This window comes from Schistocerca gregaria, chromosome 2 (assembly GCF_023897955.1).
Source record: "Schistocerca gregaria isolate iqSchGreg1 chromosome 2, iqSchGreg1.2, whole genome shotgun sequence".
NCBI lineage: Eukaryota > Metazoa > Arthropoda > Insecta > Orthoptera > Acrididae > Schistocerca > Schistocerca gregaria.
The window spans coordinates 386596987-386615533 of record NC_064921.1 but is presented as its reverse complement, the minus strand read 5'-3'; the positions used below and the strand labels follow the sequence as shown (position 1 = coordinate 386615533).

Genomic DNA, 18547 nt, shown 5'->3' with positions numbered 1-18547 from the left:
GTATGAAGAGAACATAAAATCAGCTTAATTTGAGTATACATCGTATCTCATTTGCCAAGATGGCAGGCTGCGCCGTGAAAGGTAGAGAACTGTACAACCATTCGAAGATTTATTTAAATCTTTGTACAGATGAAGAGAGAGACTAGCAGCACAGATGATAACGTGAATAACAACATTCCACTAGTAATGCCATAGGCTATAAAGACATTCGAAGAAGGGAAAGATGCTTCGAATTGTGTGAATTGCAGTAGATAAGATTGAAGCGACAGGCAAAATAATTTCAAATAAGCGTGCTAAACGGGTTACGGAATGATTTTGGAGGAAGAGAAAATTTAGAAAATGTAAAAATATGATAACTGTTCCGCTTCATAAGAAAATATATAGAAGGGGCATAGTGCTGCTATACATATTTAAGCCTCCTCTCCAGAACCGCCAACAAAAATTGAATTTTAATGAAGCAGAAGGACTAGCTAGGTACAGAAGTCAATCTCGCACAAGTCTTAACTTCAAGTTGTGAGAGCTAAAGCGTCTAGTCACAGTGTGGGATAGTTGCGAGTACTTACACGTAGCTGCAGTTGACGTAATAGAATTACACAGAGGCGAAGCGTAAAAGAATTTTTCGTTATGTTTATTGCTAAGCAGCGCCCAGAGATGTCGCGTCTCGTATGCCTCATGTCAATATTACACGTATTATAGGTTTACATTGTGATCATTATCAATAATTACAGCACCTATGTTAGTTTATTTATGACTGTTAGTCTGACAAGGTTAAAGACTTTAAAGTCTTACTTCTGTAGATTTGACTACTGTTGTTTGTCTCGCTAGCCGATATGACTAAGTTTATAATCGAACACCCTCAACTTTATTTATTTGATTGACTGCAGCTTAAAACATCCATGCTCATCCTTCACGCGGTAACTTGTAGTTATTTGTCGGTGACGCTCGTACCGCAGTAGTTCAGTTTGCGCATGTGTGATCATACGGACGTAGTTTTGAGTAATCAATAACAAGTGTTAAAATTTCAGGCAGTCAGTAGCTAGCTCTCTACATACGGGACATGGTGCTAAAAATGCTATTTCCGCTCAACTTCGGCCAGCATCGGTTATTTTGCTGCCCAAATAACAAAACTAATCGACTACTTTAATGTCTCATTTCTTTACTTATTTTTCTGTAGTGCCTGATTTAACTGGACTACATTATATTGTCTTTGACTTTTCTTGACGTTCACCTTATAACCTCTTTTCAGGACACTTTCCATTCCGTTCAGCTACTCTTCCAAGTCCTTTGTCGTCTTTGACAGAATTGTAATGTCATCAGCAGACCCCAACTTTTTTTTCTGTTCGGTAACTTGAATCCCCTTCACAAATACCTCCACGGTTTCCTTCATTGCTTGCTCATTGTACAGACTCGACAACATCAGGGACGGACTAAAGCTGTATTTCACTCCTTTCTTAGCTAATGTTACCCTTTTATGTCCTTCGACTCTTACAACTCAGACTAATTTGTGTACAGCATCCAAATAACCTTTTGCTTACTGTATTTTATCCCTCCCGCAGAAGGTTCGAGTCCTCCCTCGGGCGTGTGTGTGTGTGTGTGTGTGTGTGTGTGTGTGTGTGTGTGTGTGTGTGTTGTTCTTAGCATAAGTTGGTTTAAGTTAGCTTAAGTAGCGTGTAAGTGTAGGGACCGAAGACCTCAGCAGGGTCTGGTCCCTTAGGAATTCACACGCATTTGAACATTTAAGATATTTCATAGTGCCCAAATAATTCTAAATAATTGCTAATACTGTTTTGTGTAGCCATAATCGCATGATATCTCGAAAACCGTTGTAGAATGTGCCTTCAGATAGTTCAAATTTTGCCGATTTTTCTGCAGACCTACAAATGAAATCGGCAGTTCGATGCTTCAGAAATTGTTTCTCTTAATGAAGCACTTTACTCTGTCGCGCTTAAAACCTCTTTTTCCGTCCTGTCTTGCGCTATTGAGCGCTAAACGGTGCTGGCAACGTAATCGGTCAGTTTTCCCTCCTTGTTTACGCAGTAGTAAGACGCTGGAATCACATCAGGAGCACGGTGGTTCACATCCCTGCCCAGCCATCTAGATTTAATTTTTCTATAAGTTGCTGAATCGCTTAAGGTAAGTGGCAAAATTGTTCGTTTGGAGAGTACACAGTTAATGCCCTTCGCCAGACCGAGCTTGAGCTCCATCAGTAATGGTCTCACCTCCGAAAAATCTTTACTTCTGCTGTCTTGTGTTTGTACGTCGAAGACTACTTGAACGGTGTTGTAGAACGACACGTCGTCAGGAAGTGTTCCGGTCCGTGCTGAAGTAGCCGGAAAGTCCTCCACAGACACCGCCTGCGAGTCAAAACGTGGCGGACTGCTTCATGTATTTCCAAACTCGCGCGCCCGGAGCATGCGCAGTTGGCTGGAGTTAGCGGCCCTCACTCACACACTGTTCCAGGAACTAATGCCGATCTGGCCACTCAGCAGCTGGCAGCTCCCTTGTTGATGTGTGGCCCGACGAATGCCGCTCCTTTGGGTGCGAGCGTTCATTACTCGCATTACTCAATCTGTCTGCCCGCAGAACAATGAATAAACTCACTGGCGACGAATATGAACTCGCTCAGTAGTCTCGGAGCAAGTGAGGTGACTGAACATAGAACCTTAATGCGCGTATTTCCGATCATTGTTGGCATTCGTCTAAAGAACCAATACTACATTTACGAGTATAACTAAGTGCTATTTTTTTTCCAGCGTAAATTGGTTCCGCATTGACGCGTTACATGTCTACTAAGTTTCGATGCCGTGCGGTAATTGCAGCTCATACTGACCTTTGTGAGCCGACCGCGGTGGTCGTGCGGTTCTAGCGCTGCAGTCCGGAACCGCGGGACTGCTACGGTCGCAGGTTCGAATCCTGCCTCGGGCATGGATGTGTGTGATGTCCTTAGGTTAGTCAGGTTTCAGTAGTTCTAAATTCTAGGGGACTGATGACCACAGCAGTTGAGTCCCATAGTGCTCAGAGCCATTTTTTGACCTTTGTGAGTAGCTGCACTGTAATTATAACCATTCGGTATTTCAGAATGACACTGAATTTAAACTGTAATTTTGAAATTGCAATAATGCGAACTGTTGACAAATTTAAACTACATTTTTAAATTTTAACTTTTTTAAATTTAAAAATCGATTCACTTTTAAACAGAACACAGGGTCGCATTGTAGGTTCAGTGTAAAGAAAGTGATGGTGTTAGTTAATTAGTGGTCTGTATCCTGTAACAGTATTATTGGAAGCTTCCACTTTGGCCTGCGATAGTGACATGGAGGAGGTTGAGAGCAAGAGCAGGGATTATAGGCCACTTGTTCCATCACACGGCACGTGCACACGTGGTTATGGCTGCCTCGTAGTTTCCGGTGGAAGAACAGCACGGTCGCTTGCATCGAGCCACCTCTTGACAACCATGGCGCTTGAGGATCAAGTAGCGAACTTGGACGTATGCACATCCGAGGTCACGTCCTTTGCGTCTGTCTTCCTTAACAAAGGTGACTCCCGTAAGTGTCGTTCCTTAGTCTCAGATCGTATTTTCATAGTTGAATTTCATGGTTACCTGTGTAATTACTTTCTGAATAAGAATTAGTCACAGCGAATTACATGTTCATATTAATCGTGGAATACAAATTTCGTACAAACTTTCAACATCTCTTTTGTAATGACTAAAAAGTCATCTAGACTGTAATGATGTGGAGAAAATCTTAAACGTTAAAAGGAGAAAAAGCACCATAAGTCTTGTGAGTGTCTAATACTGTGTGGAGCACGCTAAAACCTCTTCGACGCTCTTATATAATTTTTCTTTCAGGTGATTTCGACATTTATTTTTCTTTTTTTATGTTGCCACCGTAACTGTTATTAATATTTTATTCTTTGACCATAAAAGTGAAAATTAGTGAATTGGTGATGATGTTCATCAAGAGATTCTATGGAATTGCTACTAGCCACAGTTCTTCGTAGCCAAAAGTATTTTATTTGTGCGATATATTACGAGATATGATATCATTGAGCAAATTAGCAATGCAGAAACATTTAACTTAAAATGACATCAGATTTATTGTAATATTTTTTACTGTTGCCGAGGGGTTCAGTTGTCCACAGTGGAAATTGTCACTGGTAGCGCTCTCTATCAAATGTGTTTATACGAGGGTTGGAACTTTAATAGTTGCAACTATTTATGTACAGCTCGTACAAATTAGATACCTGGTTCAAAGTTTCACTGACTTTCAAAGTAGTCACCAGCATTGTGTATAACCCGTTGCCATCGATGTGGAAGTCGTAGGATACTCCTAGCAGTGCCAGGTGTGTTGAGAGTTCGAGCGGCGAGGTCTATTGCCCGACGAATTTGTAGCAGTTCTGAAGTGAATGCCGTGAAGTGTTTGTTTCAGTTTAGAGATCGAGTTGAACTCACGAGGGCTTAAGTCAGGGGAGGGCAGTAGGTGGTATAGCACTTAGCTTCCCCATCTTTCAAACAAATGAGTAACAGCTTGCACTGTACGTGCTTGAGCATTGTCCTGCAAAATGATGGTCAGCGTCATCAATTCTTTCTTTATGCAGTTCATTTATGGAACACAACCTACGACCAGCTTAGAGACAGAAGTGATGACACTTTCTGCAGGACCTGACCATCATTTTGCAGGACAATGCTCAAACACGTACAGTGCAAGCTGTTACTGGCTTGTTTGACTGATGGGGCTGCTAAGTGGTATACCACCTACTGCACTCCCCTGATTTAAGCTCTCTTGAGTTCAACTCGATTTATAAACTGAAACAAACACTTCACGGCATTCACTTCAGAACTGCTAGAAATTCGTCGGACAATGGACCTCACCGCTCGAACTCTCAAAACAACTGGCACTGCTAAGAGTATCCTACGACATCCACATCGCTGGCAACGGGTTATACACAATGTTGGTGACTACTTGGAAGGCCAGTAAAACTTTGAAATACGTATCTATTTTGTACGAGCTGTAAATAAATTGTTGCGACTGTTAAAGTTCCAACCCTCGTAAATTTTAACAATTGCGGTCGAGTAACAGCCTGTATGGCTATAAATTCACGACAGTAGCTTCTAGCACATGAGAGACATCCGCTTTTAGAAGCTAAGGCTTCGCGCGCTGTCTTGCGAGACAGGACGTGAGTCAGATCCGGATGTAATCAGGGCAGCGGTCTCGTACAGCAGCCCTCTGCCACTTAAATGTGTATCCATGTAGATGTAGGGTAGCCTGAGTGTGGCTATTGGGGCGTTTTCCACTGTCGTTAGGGCAAATGTTGGGCTTGTCCCAGAAAATGAGATACGCAGACGGAATATAATTCGTCAGCTCAAAGAACAAAGTGAACACTTTTCATAGATAGGTAGCGCGCACAACTTCGCTGCCCCAGGTTAACTGACGACATCTGTGGCGACAGGAAAGACAGCCGGCCACACTTCAAGGGGACCCGGACTTGCGTGTAGTTGCCGTGTTAAAGAATCTTCTCCCGTATACCACTTGCACGATAACATATGTAAACTAATATGCTGTACAAACGGCGTTCGTATCTAATATTTCTCTTCAAAATGTTCACATTATTTTAAAAAAGAGCATTTATAGGAAACGGTGTTTGACGTTTCAGTAACAGCTTACTGAAGTCTTGAGCTGTGGGAAGAATTTCTTAACTCACTGCTCAACTTCTCGTCAGCGCTCTTTTAGCAATTTTCGCCCTTTGTTCAGCCTGCCTTGGCACATCCTTGTGTTTCCTCTCAGTACTGCTGTTCCTCCTTATTACCTTTGACCAACGCAGCGATGAGCGTCTGTTTTCTACAGTACGTGACAATAGTATTGCGTTTTTTATATGTGACAGTTGCATTATATACACCAAACTGTAGAATATCATACACGATGTCCACAGATATTGAACGTTTACATGGATAATGGGCCAGGGGATCAGACAGTTGGTGCAAATATATTAAATGCCTTGGATCAGAACATATTCAAACACACATCCACAGAGTAGCAACTGTTATTCCGGATATTATAATACAAATTATCAGAGATGTGTCCGATACCGAGTTAATAAAGAAGTTTCTTGGCCATACGCAAACTCATAATGAGAATGTGGACAAATTGATTTAGACCAGAATTTCGATCTTTAAATCCAGAAGATGCCTTATACTGGATGACTGCATTATCCCAAGAAACTGTCATTACTCTTGTTACGTTATGTACATTCCTAGAGGTTTCTTCTTTTTAAAAACTTGATTAGTGGATCGCGCTATGTTTGCGCTGAACTAACAATTATTCACAAGCCAAAACAATTATATCATGTTATTCACGTTACTTTTGAGATTTTTCGGCTCCTGTAGTACTTCGTTATCCAGCTGCGAGAACATGCTCCACACCTGTAGAATAAATGAAGTGTTTGAATGGCAGATGTTTTCGAATCACATTACGTGGCAAACTTACGTTAGTGTATTTTTAGAAAATAATTTAAAAATACTTATATTAAACTGAATACAAAGAAACATACAAGGTGTTTGTGACAAGGTGTTTTTCTCTGTAACTTACAAAATAATAAGTGGAAGGAATATTTATCTAGATAGGTAAACGTAAGATGATTACTAATTCTGCGGAGAGAGGAACGTAGTTTATTGATTTATTTTACTGAAAATTGCAGCGAGGAGTTATAATTTTTTAATATCATCTAGCTGATTTATTTAGACAACTGTTTATAAATCAGTTTTCTAGAAACGTTCAAATTTTAGGGATGGGTAATACATAGTGTACATAATTGACTGTGTTCGGATGGATAGTCTGGTGGCAATATGTACGTTTAACTGAGGTATTCTAACAAGTGCCATTTTCGTAAATAGACAATGCTCCTTCTAAACTAACTGCGGACGAGATGTAAAGTTGCCGGTGCCACAGAACAACAAGCTTTCTCAAAAAAATTGTTCAAATGGCTCTAAGCACTATGGGACTTAACATCTGAGGTCATCAGTCCTCTAGGCTTAGAACAACGTAAACCTAACTAACCTAAGGACATCACACACATACATGCCCGAGGCAGGATTCGAACCTGCGACCAAAGTAGCCGCGTGGTTCCGGACTGAACCGCCTAGAACCGCTCGATCACAGCGGTCGGCTAACAAGCTTTCTCGAAGCCCCGCTTGAAGTCATCTGTGTTTTTGGGTTTGTTTGTTTTTTGCTTTCTTTGGGCATTCAACCTCCCTTGTATGCGTCAGTGTAAAGATATGTTCTGCAATGCAACTGAAAATGACTTAAACTGAAACAGGACATCGAGGAAGCTTTACGTTTTGTCCACATGTCGTTTAGAAGATGCACTGACGTGTGCGTTCAGGAAAATGGGCACCCTTGTGAACACCTGACTTACCTGAAGATTCTTCCACCAGAAATTCCGCCTTAACATAGCCAATTATGTACATATGTTGCATCGAGACTTGTACACAGATGGTTTAAATACATCAACTAAACGATATAAAAACAATATTACGTTCAAAAAATTATAAGTCGTTGGTGTGACTGTCTCTGCAATAACGAAGAGAACTTTGTTCATAATTCTACAGAGTTAACGTTTTTAACGTTTACCCACCTTCTTTCGTGTATTTCGTGCTGAGTGCTCAGCTTGTCTGACTGCCATGCGGCGAAAGTGGTTTTAGTTCCCGGTGCTGCCAAGTATTTTTCTTGGTTGCAGGACTGGAATATGGGGTGCAATGAGCCTCTTGATGCCACTTGAGGAATACCGGAATGACAAGTAGCGGGATAAGACGTGCAACGTCGACAACGGCCGAAAGACCGGGGTGCGGGGCACCACGCCCTTCTGTACAGCATCCAAGTGACGCCATTGGCTAAGGATAAAACGGCAGTCGGCCGGTCGCGATTGGCTCGTCTGTGATCCGAACGGTGGTGCCTTATTATTCACAATGTCACCTCCCCATCGCACCCACCTCAGATTTAGTTATAAGTTGGCACAGTTGGATTTTGCCTATCTGGAACATGGACTACTCAGTTTGTACATTTTGCTTATTTTTTTCATAGTCCCACACAACTTCTTCCTGTTTTCTCGATTGATCTGTGTTCAGTTTTTCAAGGCCTATGCACTGTGCCAACTTATAACTAAATCTGAGGGGAGTGCGATGGGGAGGTTCCCTTGTCAGTAAGGTGCAGAGCAAAACACTGTCTGAAACACCTGTTTGTTTCAAAGAGGGATGTCACGAAATTTTCGTAAATTTATAAATTTGTCAAATCCAGAGATAAGCGGACACTGTACTACGAGATGTGCGCTTGGAAAGAGTGGGACTTGCCAGTGAGAGTGACGTGGTGGTGCGTGTTGTGCCGGCAGGTGATGAAGCAGCGCGAGGTGGACAGCGAGCGCGTGCACACGCTGCGGCTGATGCTGGAGCAGGAGCAGATGTACGTGGAGAAGCTGCGCAGCGAGCTGGCGCGCGCGCACGACGCCAAGCTGGTGGCCGACCTGCGCAAGGCCGAGAACCACGTGCGCACGCTCGAGGCGCAGATCGCCGCCTTCTCCGCCGGCGGCTCCTCGCCCGGACACCCGGTGAGTCACAGTGCACTGACTGAGTGCCTGAAATCACATCGCGTGATGAACACGTCGTAACAATTGAAAGTGAGGGCCTGGTTCGAGTCCCGGTTTGAAACAGATTTTCAGTTGTGACGACATATTCATTGTTGTTTTTATCAGTTATCAGAGTTGTCAGAAATGCATCTATGGTTAAGCACTTCTGTTACTTACTACGAGAAAACGGCAAGTACCATCACCTGATTTCCCAGAAACTTCGCTAAGTGGAAGAGCCGTCAGAATAAGCGAACACGGTCTCGACTTACTTGTGGCTGCTCGACCGTTTCTGAAAAAAAGACGATCAAAGTTTCCGAGGTATTTTCAGGTATTTACCGCACGAAATCCTCAGAAGAAACAAAAGCTCAGTGGTTAGTGAAACGGAGTCTTAATTTTGCGTCCCGTTTTCGAAACCAGATTATTAGTTTTATTGTTGTTTTTAACTTATATATATCGATGTATGTAGAACATTACTACACGAATGATACAACGTTTTCCTCACTTGTCTATTAATTGTATATCAAATGAATTAACTAGAAAAATTAAAAAATCATTAATTTTGGGATTCCTGTAGTGTGTCATGATTAATAATTAAGTGCAACCGCCAGTTTTCGGAAGAGTGATCCGTTATGTATGGTTTTCCTCCAAATTATTACCATCGCGCGAAATCTTCAGCAGTGTTAACGTTTCTTTCCCGGGTGATGTTCAAACCCGCCTTCGCGCGATGCTCTTAGTGTTCCGAATATCAGTGCTTCGAATGTTTCTATGATCGGTGTCATCCAAGAGAATGCATCAAATTTTCCTGAAACATAAACAGTCAGTAAAATATAAGAATGAATATTAGAATTGATACGAGAAGGAAGCATCAAACCATGAGAATTTAAAAAGATCGTAACCCTTCATCATACCCTACACAAATACATATATTGTACAGTGAATGTATGATACTTATTGTTAAATCCAGTTGTAATTTTACAATTAATACAACGCCGTTGTATCCTCGAATGTGATAAGAAAGATTAGTGTTTTGATCTTCTACAGCCATTGGTAGATAAATGGAAACAATAAAAATAAAATAAATAAAAACAATAATAGGCGTTCTTTCTAAAGTCCTTTTGAACAGGGCAGAGCCGCAATTGGATCTGCAAATCGGAGAATATCAGGGAGGTTTTAGAAAGGGCAGATCATGTTCGGAACAAATACTAAATCTCAAAAACATTATGGCATACCAAAAATCAAGGGCAAAGACGTACGTAATCACCTTCATTGATTTCAAAAAAGCATATGATTCGATTGATAGAGAATCTCTGTTGTCAGTCCTGGAAGAAATGGGTTTGGGTAAGAAAACAACTAATATTATAAAAGCGACCCTTACAAATACATTTTCGAAAGTTAAATTTATGGGCGATCTATCGGAACCCTTTGAAATAAAAACGGGAGTGCGACAGGGCGATGGGCTCTCGCCGTTGCTATTCAATTGTGCGCTTGAGAAAGTAGTCAGAGAATGGAACACAAATATTAAGAGTGGTATAAGACTGGGTTGCAAAAAGAAAAACCTTAAAGTAAATTGCATTGCTTTTGCAGATGATATGGCCCTGTTTGCTGAAACAATGGAAGAAGCACGGGAGCAAATCCTTGAACTAAAGAAACAAGCAGCTAAAATTGGTCTTCACATCTCCTCTGAGAAAACTAAGATATTGACAAACATCAAACACTCATGAAAATACCTCAACGTTCAAGAACAGAAGATTGAAATAGTAAAAGAATTCAAATATCTCGGAGAATGGATTAGTTGGAATGCTGGGGAAAGCAAAGCAATGGAATCCAGAAAAAATAAACTTGAATTGGCCTTCCAACTAACAAAAAATACATACAACAAAAAATCCCTTTCATGGGGGTCCAAAATGACACATTACAAGATAGTGATTAAGCCAGAAGCACTGTATACAGCAGAAACACTTAACATGAATTTCAAAGGCCAAATGGAGAAACTTGAGGTAAAGGAAAGAAAAATTTTAAGAAAAATCATTGGGCCAAAATTTCAAGACAATAAGATTATATACATAAAAAATGAAACACTCTACACGAAAATTGAAAAACTTTCAGAATCTATGCGAAAAAGGAGAATAAATTTTTATGGTCATCTTCACAGAATGAATTCCAACTGATTAACTAAACAAATCTTTGACTTATTCCGTAACCGAAAAACGAAGCCAAACTGGTTTAAAGAAACTGAGAAAGACCTAGTGGAATTAAAGATTTCAGAAAATTCACTTATTGATTGAACTGCAAAATTAATTACTAAAGATGAAAACATAAGGTTCCAAGACAAATCCACACAAAAGTCCAAACCCTTCATCTCGGAAGAAGAAAGGAGAAGAAGATCAGAATGAATGAAGAAATACTGGGCCCTAAAAAAAGAACAACGCACAAAGAAATGATTGATCCAGCGTACCCCAAAGAGGGTGAAACGAAAGAAGAAGAATAGGCGTTCGAACAGGGGCGCAAAATTAAGAAGTCGCGACGCTAACCATTGAGCCACTATTTCGTGTGAGAATATCGCGCAGTAGAAGACATATCGAAAACTTGGACCGTCTTCTTTCTTCTTCTATTTCGACTCCTCTTCTATGGAGCGAAGTTCCTGGGAAACTGGGTGATGGCACTTGTCGTGTCCTCCTCGTGAGCTCTATTTCTTGCCAAATTTTCAAACGTGAAACGTTTCTTTTTCTTCATTTCACTGTAATGTCACAGGCAAAGATCAACATGATGTTTGGTAAATTCACGTGTCGATTGTGCAATGATAAGATAAACCTATTAAGACCATGTCCTACTGTATATTTCGTGAATAAATATGCAAATAACACGATTTCGAACACCGTTATACGTAATCGTAGTCTTTTCTGTTTCCGCTTGTCTAGATAACCGCCTCTGTAAGTGGCATCCCATCAGTCAAGCACCATGTCTCATTAATAGAACGTATTTCCTAATAGCTACTAATAGCTAACACCTAGCTCCAAGCTCTGCATGTTTTACGATTGTAGGAGTCCTGTAACCTAAACATGTGTGGACTAAGAACGCAATAATCACGTATATACACCATTGAAACGCCACTTTTGTGTTCTGTAGATACTTCAGGTTTCTAATGTCTACACCAAAGTGTTTAAGACCGAAGCCCTCTGTTTCGGACTCTTAGTGATCATTGTAATCTCGTTTATTTTCCTAGCCTATCTTCTCATTCAACAGAATCAAAGTGAGAGGAGCGATGAGTGATTGCTAGTACAGTAGCATTCAGAGTGATATTGGGAATTCGGTTTACGCGAGACCTATCACAAGTCTAGTACATAAATACAGTTCCGAACAAAGCATTTACCGTTGATGTTTAAATACGTTTTAAATGTACGGATTGGAAGTGTCAGTTTCGTATGTAGTGCTATTGGTCGTCGTGCCTAGAGGAACTGAATCTGATTCTTCATGCTGAAACCTTCTTTGAAAGAGGCAAGGAGTGGAAGGGGAGACCAGCGAGCAGAAGCAGGCCTCGCCAGAACGTTCAATACGTACTATATGAGAGACGGGGCTGCGCTGTCCGTGCCCTTATTTGTGTGCCTTTTAAAAATATGCGTCCACCAGAGCGCGGTGAGTGGCTGAGCGCTTTGGTCTTGTAAGAGGAAATTATCATCTTTTGTATCGGCATAGAAACGTACATAAAAAGACTGCATTTATATGAGAGAGAGAGAGAGAGAGAGAGAGAGAGAAACGTTCTTTCCTTCCTTTCTCGAAGCAATCTCGCTCTCGGCCGCTGAGAGAATCCACGCCATCTTATCGTTATGCGCCGCGCGGGACAAATTACGCTACGTTTTGCTCCGCCGATTTACTCAGAAACACTTAGTGGCGGATCTGATTTAATCATCTGCTCTGTTGCACTATTAAGATAATGTAAATCAGGTTCACCAACCTCGAATTGAACCGCGAGATAGGGTTAAAAATGTCACTACCCATATATCCCTATATTCCCAAGAAATGCTGTGCAGCAATTGAACTACTTTAAAAAAGGTTACGACATTCGACAACTGAACTGGAAAGTATACATCGCTTAACAGGTCATACATATCCTCCAGCTGGTGCTTAGCGACTTCGGTCGGTAATCTCTATCATGCGCCAAAACAGAACAACAGTTCAAAGTTGAAAGGGAAAAAAATGCACACTTATACATTGAACATCACCTCTAGCTAGCAACTGGCTCCCCGATCTTGTATGAGGACTACGCCCACCGACCATGTCCGCGCTTACTTCCTATAGCTACAAGGGCTGTTGGCTAACTCCCGATTTTTCAAGCCCCAAGGTGATGCACGAAATTTGTTTTAATATTCGACCCGTACACCCAATTAGCCTACAGCACAGAATTCAGTCCTCTTCATTTCCTATTTCCATCTCCCGCTACTAACACTCTTCTGCAAAGAATTGTTTCCTGCCAGGGCTTTGCAATCGGTACTTCGAACAAGTGCTGGTAAACACCTACCATAATGGAAAACTCACTACAATAGCCTTCAGACCTACGTAGTAGGCCCTGACAACAAACTGCTTAAAAGTGTTACAGGTTTCCGACCCCCTCCCTCCCTCCCTCCCTCCCTCCCATGACACCAGGAACCGGGTGTCCTGTCGAGACTTTAGGACAAGACGACATGCTTGGTCAGGAATGGTATGTTACACAGTTTCCATTGTTCGTAGGGAGATCAGTACGATGGAAAGTTGGGAGCCGAAAAACTCACGTAACAAATGCAGAAGCTAGGTGGTCAGCATTTACAAAGACCATACATACATGTTTATAAAAATATTTTTGTAAAATCGAAAGTTGGCCTACAAATATGAATTACGTATCTCGTAATAGTCCCTGGAAGTCGTTGGGTCTACATTAGATGTACCGCCCCGTAACCCATCCAAATTCTAAAGTAATCAGGGATAAAATAAAGGAAGCGAAGCCGGCCAGAGTGACCGAGCGGTTCTAGGTGCTTCCGTCTGGAGCCGCGCGAGCACTACGGTCGCAGGCTCGAATCCTTCCTCGGGCATGGATGTGTGTGATGTCCTTAGATTAGTTAGGTTTAAGTAGTTCCAAGTTCAAAGGGACTGATGAACTCAGCTGTTAAGTCCCATAGTGCTCAGAGCCATTTTTTGAAAGGGAGGCGAAAGGTTGTATACAACTTGTATAGAAATCAGACTTTACAGGGGAGGGAACAAAAATACGGAAACAGCTCAATATTACCATGTCTCCAACGGTGTAGAAAGCCCATTGGCATGCAAAACAGCTTACACTCTTCTCGAAATGGATAGATACAGATCCTGTAAGGTTTTCAGGGAAGTCTTATATCATTCTTCCTGAGAAATAGCGGCAAGTCCAGGTAACGATGATGGAAGCAGGTAGTTACTATGTTCCCTTCTGTCCAAAGTAGACCACAAAGGTTCTATAATATTGAGATGTGGTGACTGTAGTGGGCAGGGCTGATGCGACAATTCACCCTACTGCTCACCAAACCAGTTCTGCACAATGCGAGCTGTGTGAACAGGAGTCCTGTCGTCTTCGAACACATCATCACCACTGGAGACCAAACATTGTACCTTGTGATGGATGTGAAACAGTCTACAAGAAGACTCATCCGACCAAATGACTTTCTCCATTGCTCAATAGTCTAGGTTTTATGGTTTAGGCCGACGATTTCGTTGCATCACTGACGAGTGGCCTTAGAATTCCAGTTTGCTGTGGAATTCCTTGCTTAAGGACCTCCTTTCGTGTTTCCTTCCGGTGATGAAACGGTTCGCTAGCGCGACAGTCAGCTGTACAGTGACTGTTGCAGCTGTCTTCTTATTTTCCGTCAAAATCCTGTTCAGTGACCGTCCGCTGCGATCAGTCGACATACGCTTTCGTTATCGTTGTGTCCGAGCGGATGATATTGTACCCCTTTCCATGTTTGCGGTCTCGTATATCGTCGATACGTTGCCTTTTGAAACACCGGGTACTACGGATATCTTGGTTACAGAACCACTCACCATACGAGCATCAACAATTTGCTCGCGTTCGCACCACTGATTGTGGGCTCCGACGTAATTCACTGACAATTACACAGGACGCTATTCTAATCATGACTGACGCTTGCAACGGATTGCGGACATTGCAGATAGCCCGCATCTCGTGGTCGTGCTGTAGCGTTCTCGCTTCCCACGCCCGGGTTTCCTGGTTCGATTCCCGGCGGGGTCAGGGATTTTTCTCTGCCTCGTGATGGCTGGGTGTTGTGTGATGTCCTTAGGTTAGTTAGGTTTAAGTAGTTCTAAGTTCTAGGGGCCTGATGACCATAGATGTTAAGTCCCATAGTGCTCAGAGCCATTTGAACCATTTTTGACATTGCAGATGTGCCGTTCGTAGTAAAATGCAGGCGCGCAATCAGGAGGCTTGGACAACATCTGCTTTTATGTTCATGCATGTACTTCTCTCGATGTTTCCACATTTTTCTCCAGTCCCTGTAGTTCAAAGAATCTAAGGACATGAAATAGAGGCAGTAGTTGCAAAGGAGTCAGGCAGGTGCAAATGGTTCAAATGGCTCTGAGCACTATGGGACTTAACTGCTGTGGTCATCAGTCCCCTTGAACTTAGAACTACTTAAACCTAACTAACCTAAGGACATCACACACATCCATGCCCGAGGCAGGATTCGAACCTGCGACCGTAGCGAGAATCACGCAGGGTTGTAGCCAATGCACCATATTATTCGAGTTATACCGGGCGGTTAGGAAAAGTCTGAAAAGGTTTGGTTTCCTAAAACCGAAGAAGAGAGCGATCCAGATTTGGACATGGGACAGTAGCAAAGGTCGAACCCGAGCGAAATGCTGAGCAATCTCATGCGCTTTCAGTACAGTATTTAAACAACTGACACTAATTTTATCCGGCGGACGGCTTGAATTTTCCCGTGCGACGGCCCGATTGCCTAACTTCAATGCTATTTAAATCGGAAACGCTGCAACCTATCGATTTTTTTACTAACATTTCTCAGTCCAACCTAACCTGCAACATCCTTACAAGATTTTCAGGTTATTTCTGACCACCTCGTATACTGAACAGTCCCTGACGAAAACCAAAGAGAGGTCTAGAAAGTGGATTAAATGGCCAGCGAAAAGATATAAAACCTTTATTTGCCGATTACATTGTGATACATTGTATAAAGAAAAGTAATAGAATGCAATTGAATTACGTTTGATGGTATGAATGGAATTAAATTACGAAAGGAGACGGTGAAAGTAATAGAAGAAAGGCCATACGCTAAGGCATCAAAGGTAGTGTGTGTGTGCGCCGAGGAAGGTGGGAGATGTTAAGAATTGTATGGGAGACCAAGGGTTGACAACAATAAGCAGGTTTAAATGTATGCAGAGTACAACAGTTATGGAGAGAGGAAAAGATTGGACACGGTATAGCAGCGTGTAGAACTGCAGCAACTTTTGTCTTCGCACTGATCACTAGATCATAATACGAATACAGCGTCTCGTCCGAAGGCTTGCCTTTCAGAGACAGTTGACGCATGGTTGATAAAGGGTTTCATCTTCTCGTGAAATTTAACTACCGTTCATTCTCACTTTTGAAGCTGAACTCATCCGTCACCAGAAGAGTCCTCCATTTTACAGTGAAAGCTTTCACGATTGGTTGTTTTAGTTGCTAGGGAACATTGCGGTTCGTGTGGTCGCGGTCCATGGAGATTCACCAGAAGCTCCTCCATTACTTTTCTGCGCAGCGTATGTGATGCCGTGCCCAGTGCAAGCCATTCGTCTTCTGCAGAGCGGTGACTGCTACACACGTCGCCGACGGGGAGTTAACACTTAATTTGCCTTCTTTTCCGTCGTGCCGTTGCCAAGGTTGGAAGCTCACAGACTGCTTTGCCTGATGTAGGAGTAGATTAACTCGTGCGGAAGCAAATACGCCAAGTGGAATAAAGATCGCAGTGACTGTGTGTGTTTGTGTGTGTGTGTGTGTGTCTGAGAGAGAGAGAGAGAGAGAGAGAGAGAGAGAGAGAGAGGCGAGTTGTCTGTAAGGTGATAGCGGCGTGATCAGAGGGCTCGCCTTCTACCGTGTGGGGGGGCCTTGATTTATGGGCCATCTGCGACGCTTTTTCATGCGGAAGGCCAGCCGATAGTGTTTGCTTGTTTGCGATAATATTTAATTAGCGTTTGGTTGTTTCTTGCTGAAACTGGTTACAGAATACACACACTGTCGCGTCTGCGCTCCAAAGCCACTTGGCAGTGTGAGTGCGTCTGCTGGATGTAGCAGTTGCATCTGACGTCTCGTCTCGCTGTATTACTGATTCCGCACTACGTCAGTGTACTCTATCAGCTGACAGATATCATACAATCGCTCGCAGATTGTGCGGTGTTTTCGTGTTGTTTCTTTGCGTTTAAATATGTGTTTGTTGATGTGTTTGAAGCTCTGTGTGGAAGTTGATAATAGATCAATTTTACATCTGCAAGTTTTATGAGAGTAATGAGACTTCTGCGCAGGAGCTGTTGGGGCAGTTCCGTGACCAGTGGTTTGTGTTTAAAAATTTCAGATATAGTCTCTACTTGGAACCTGAGCTCGAATGAAGAAAAACTCGTAAGCTGTAATTGAAACCGTAATAAAGTTCGCCGGAAGAGAATTGGATTGGATTGAATTGACGCTATCTGTGACTGTATTCAACTTAGATTGATGAATGGAGCGAATGGAATTGTCTGTCAGATATCTATATCAGTTTGTTCCTGCGTAGCGGGTTCAACGCAATCGCACCTAATACTGAGGTAACGGTCCAAATCGTCGAAGGGTGCCATGTTTTTGTTCTTATACTTATTTACTCCTTTTTCGGGTTTCACTATTATGACGACTTGTTAGTATTCACAATAACTGCCGTATGCAGTGTACACGACTTTAACCAGATGAGTTGGAAATGACTGCTGCTATAGGTATTCGTGCATAGGGAGTGTTACATCGGCTGCGGTGCTTATCGTACCTGTTCATGGATGCCTGTCGAGAGACTGGCACTAGATGGACACGACGATCGTTGTGAACCAACGGTGATTCAGTAACGCCAAGACCTGGAAAGGCTGGTAAGTAGAGTAATTTGAAATTCGGATTGTCCTCTTCCAGCTGTTCGCGAAATCTTGATATTTTTGTGAGTAGGACGATTTCCTTGTTGAATAATAATATACATTCACATACATAAACAAGCCGCTGGGTAGGGTGTTGCTGATCTAATAGATTTTCTTTCTTATTGTATTAGCGTATTGAACAAAGGGGAAAAATAAGCACGTTATTCCCCTGTGCCCGCCCTAATCGCTCATCTTAATCTCACCACCTCTACGCGAGGTATACGATGGTGGCGACATAATGGTTGCGCAGTCTTCGTAGGATACAGATTATCTAAATTTAACCAACAGCTTTTCTCGAGAACTATTCCATCTCTCTTCCAGGAATTCCCGAGTAAGTTCGACGAACATTTCTGTTACACTTTCGTGTGGACTAAACCGACATCTTACTATCGTACCAGCGCGTGCGTGCATTTGTTCGATTTCTGGTGTCACGTCTACTTGCTGAGCACCCCAAACAGTGGAAAAGTAGAAGTGATCGCACTGTTGTTTTGCGTGCGATTTCCTTTACAAATGCTTTACATTTTCCCAGAATTTTTCGAGTAAATCTAAGTCCGCAGATCGCTTGCCCTAATGATGATTTCACATAATCGTCCTATTTGATATCGCTTATTAGTATTACCCCTAAATACTTGTATGATTTAACGAACTCAAGATGTTCGCCACTAATCTCATCTCGTAATAGCATACTATACGGTTCCTCCTCCATGTTGTAGGCATTTTCTTGATTTAACCTAGATTTAAAGAGAGATGCCATTCATGACACCAAGTTGAATTTTAT

At 42.3% G+C, this 18547-nt stretch overlaps 1 protein-coding gene across 7 annotated transcripts in view; it reads left to right on the top strand.

Annotated features, from left to right (window-relative positions):
* LOC126320879 (rho guanine nucleotide exchange factor 12) overlaps positions 1-18547 on the top strand; it is a 1029890-nt gene that overhangs the window by 347121 nt on the left and 664222 nt on the right. For all 7 annotated transcript variants that reach the window (XM_049994132.1, XM_049994128.1, XM_049994129.1 and 4 more), the window contains one exon: positions 8383-8598. In XM_049994132.1, the coding sequence (XP_049850089.1) occupies positions 8383-8598 (216 nt within the window). The remainder of the gene's footprint in view (positions 1-8382; positions 8599-18547) is intronic.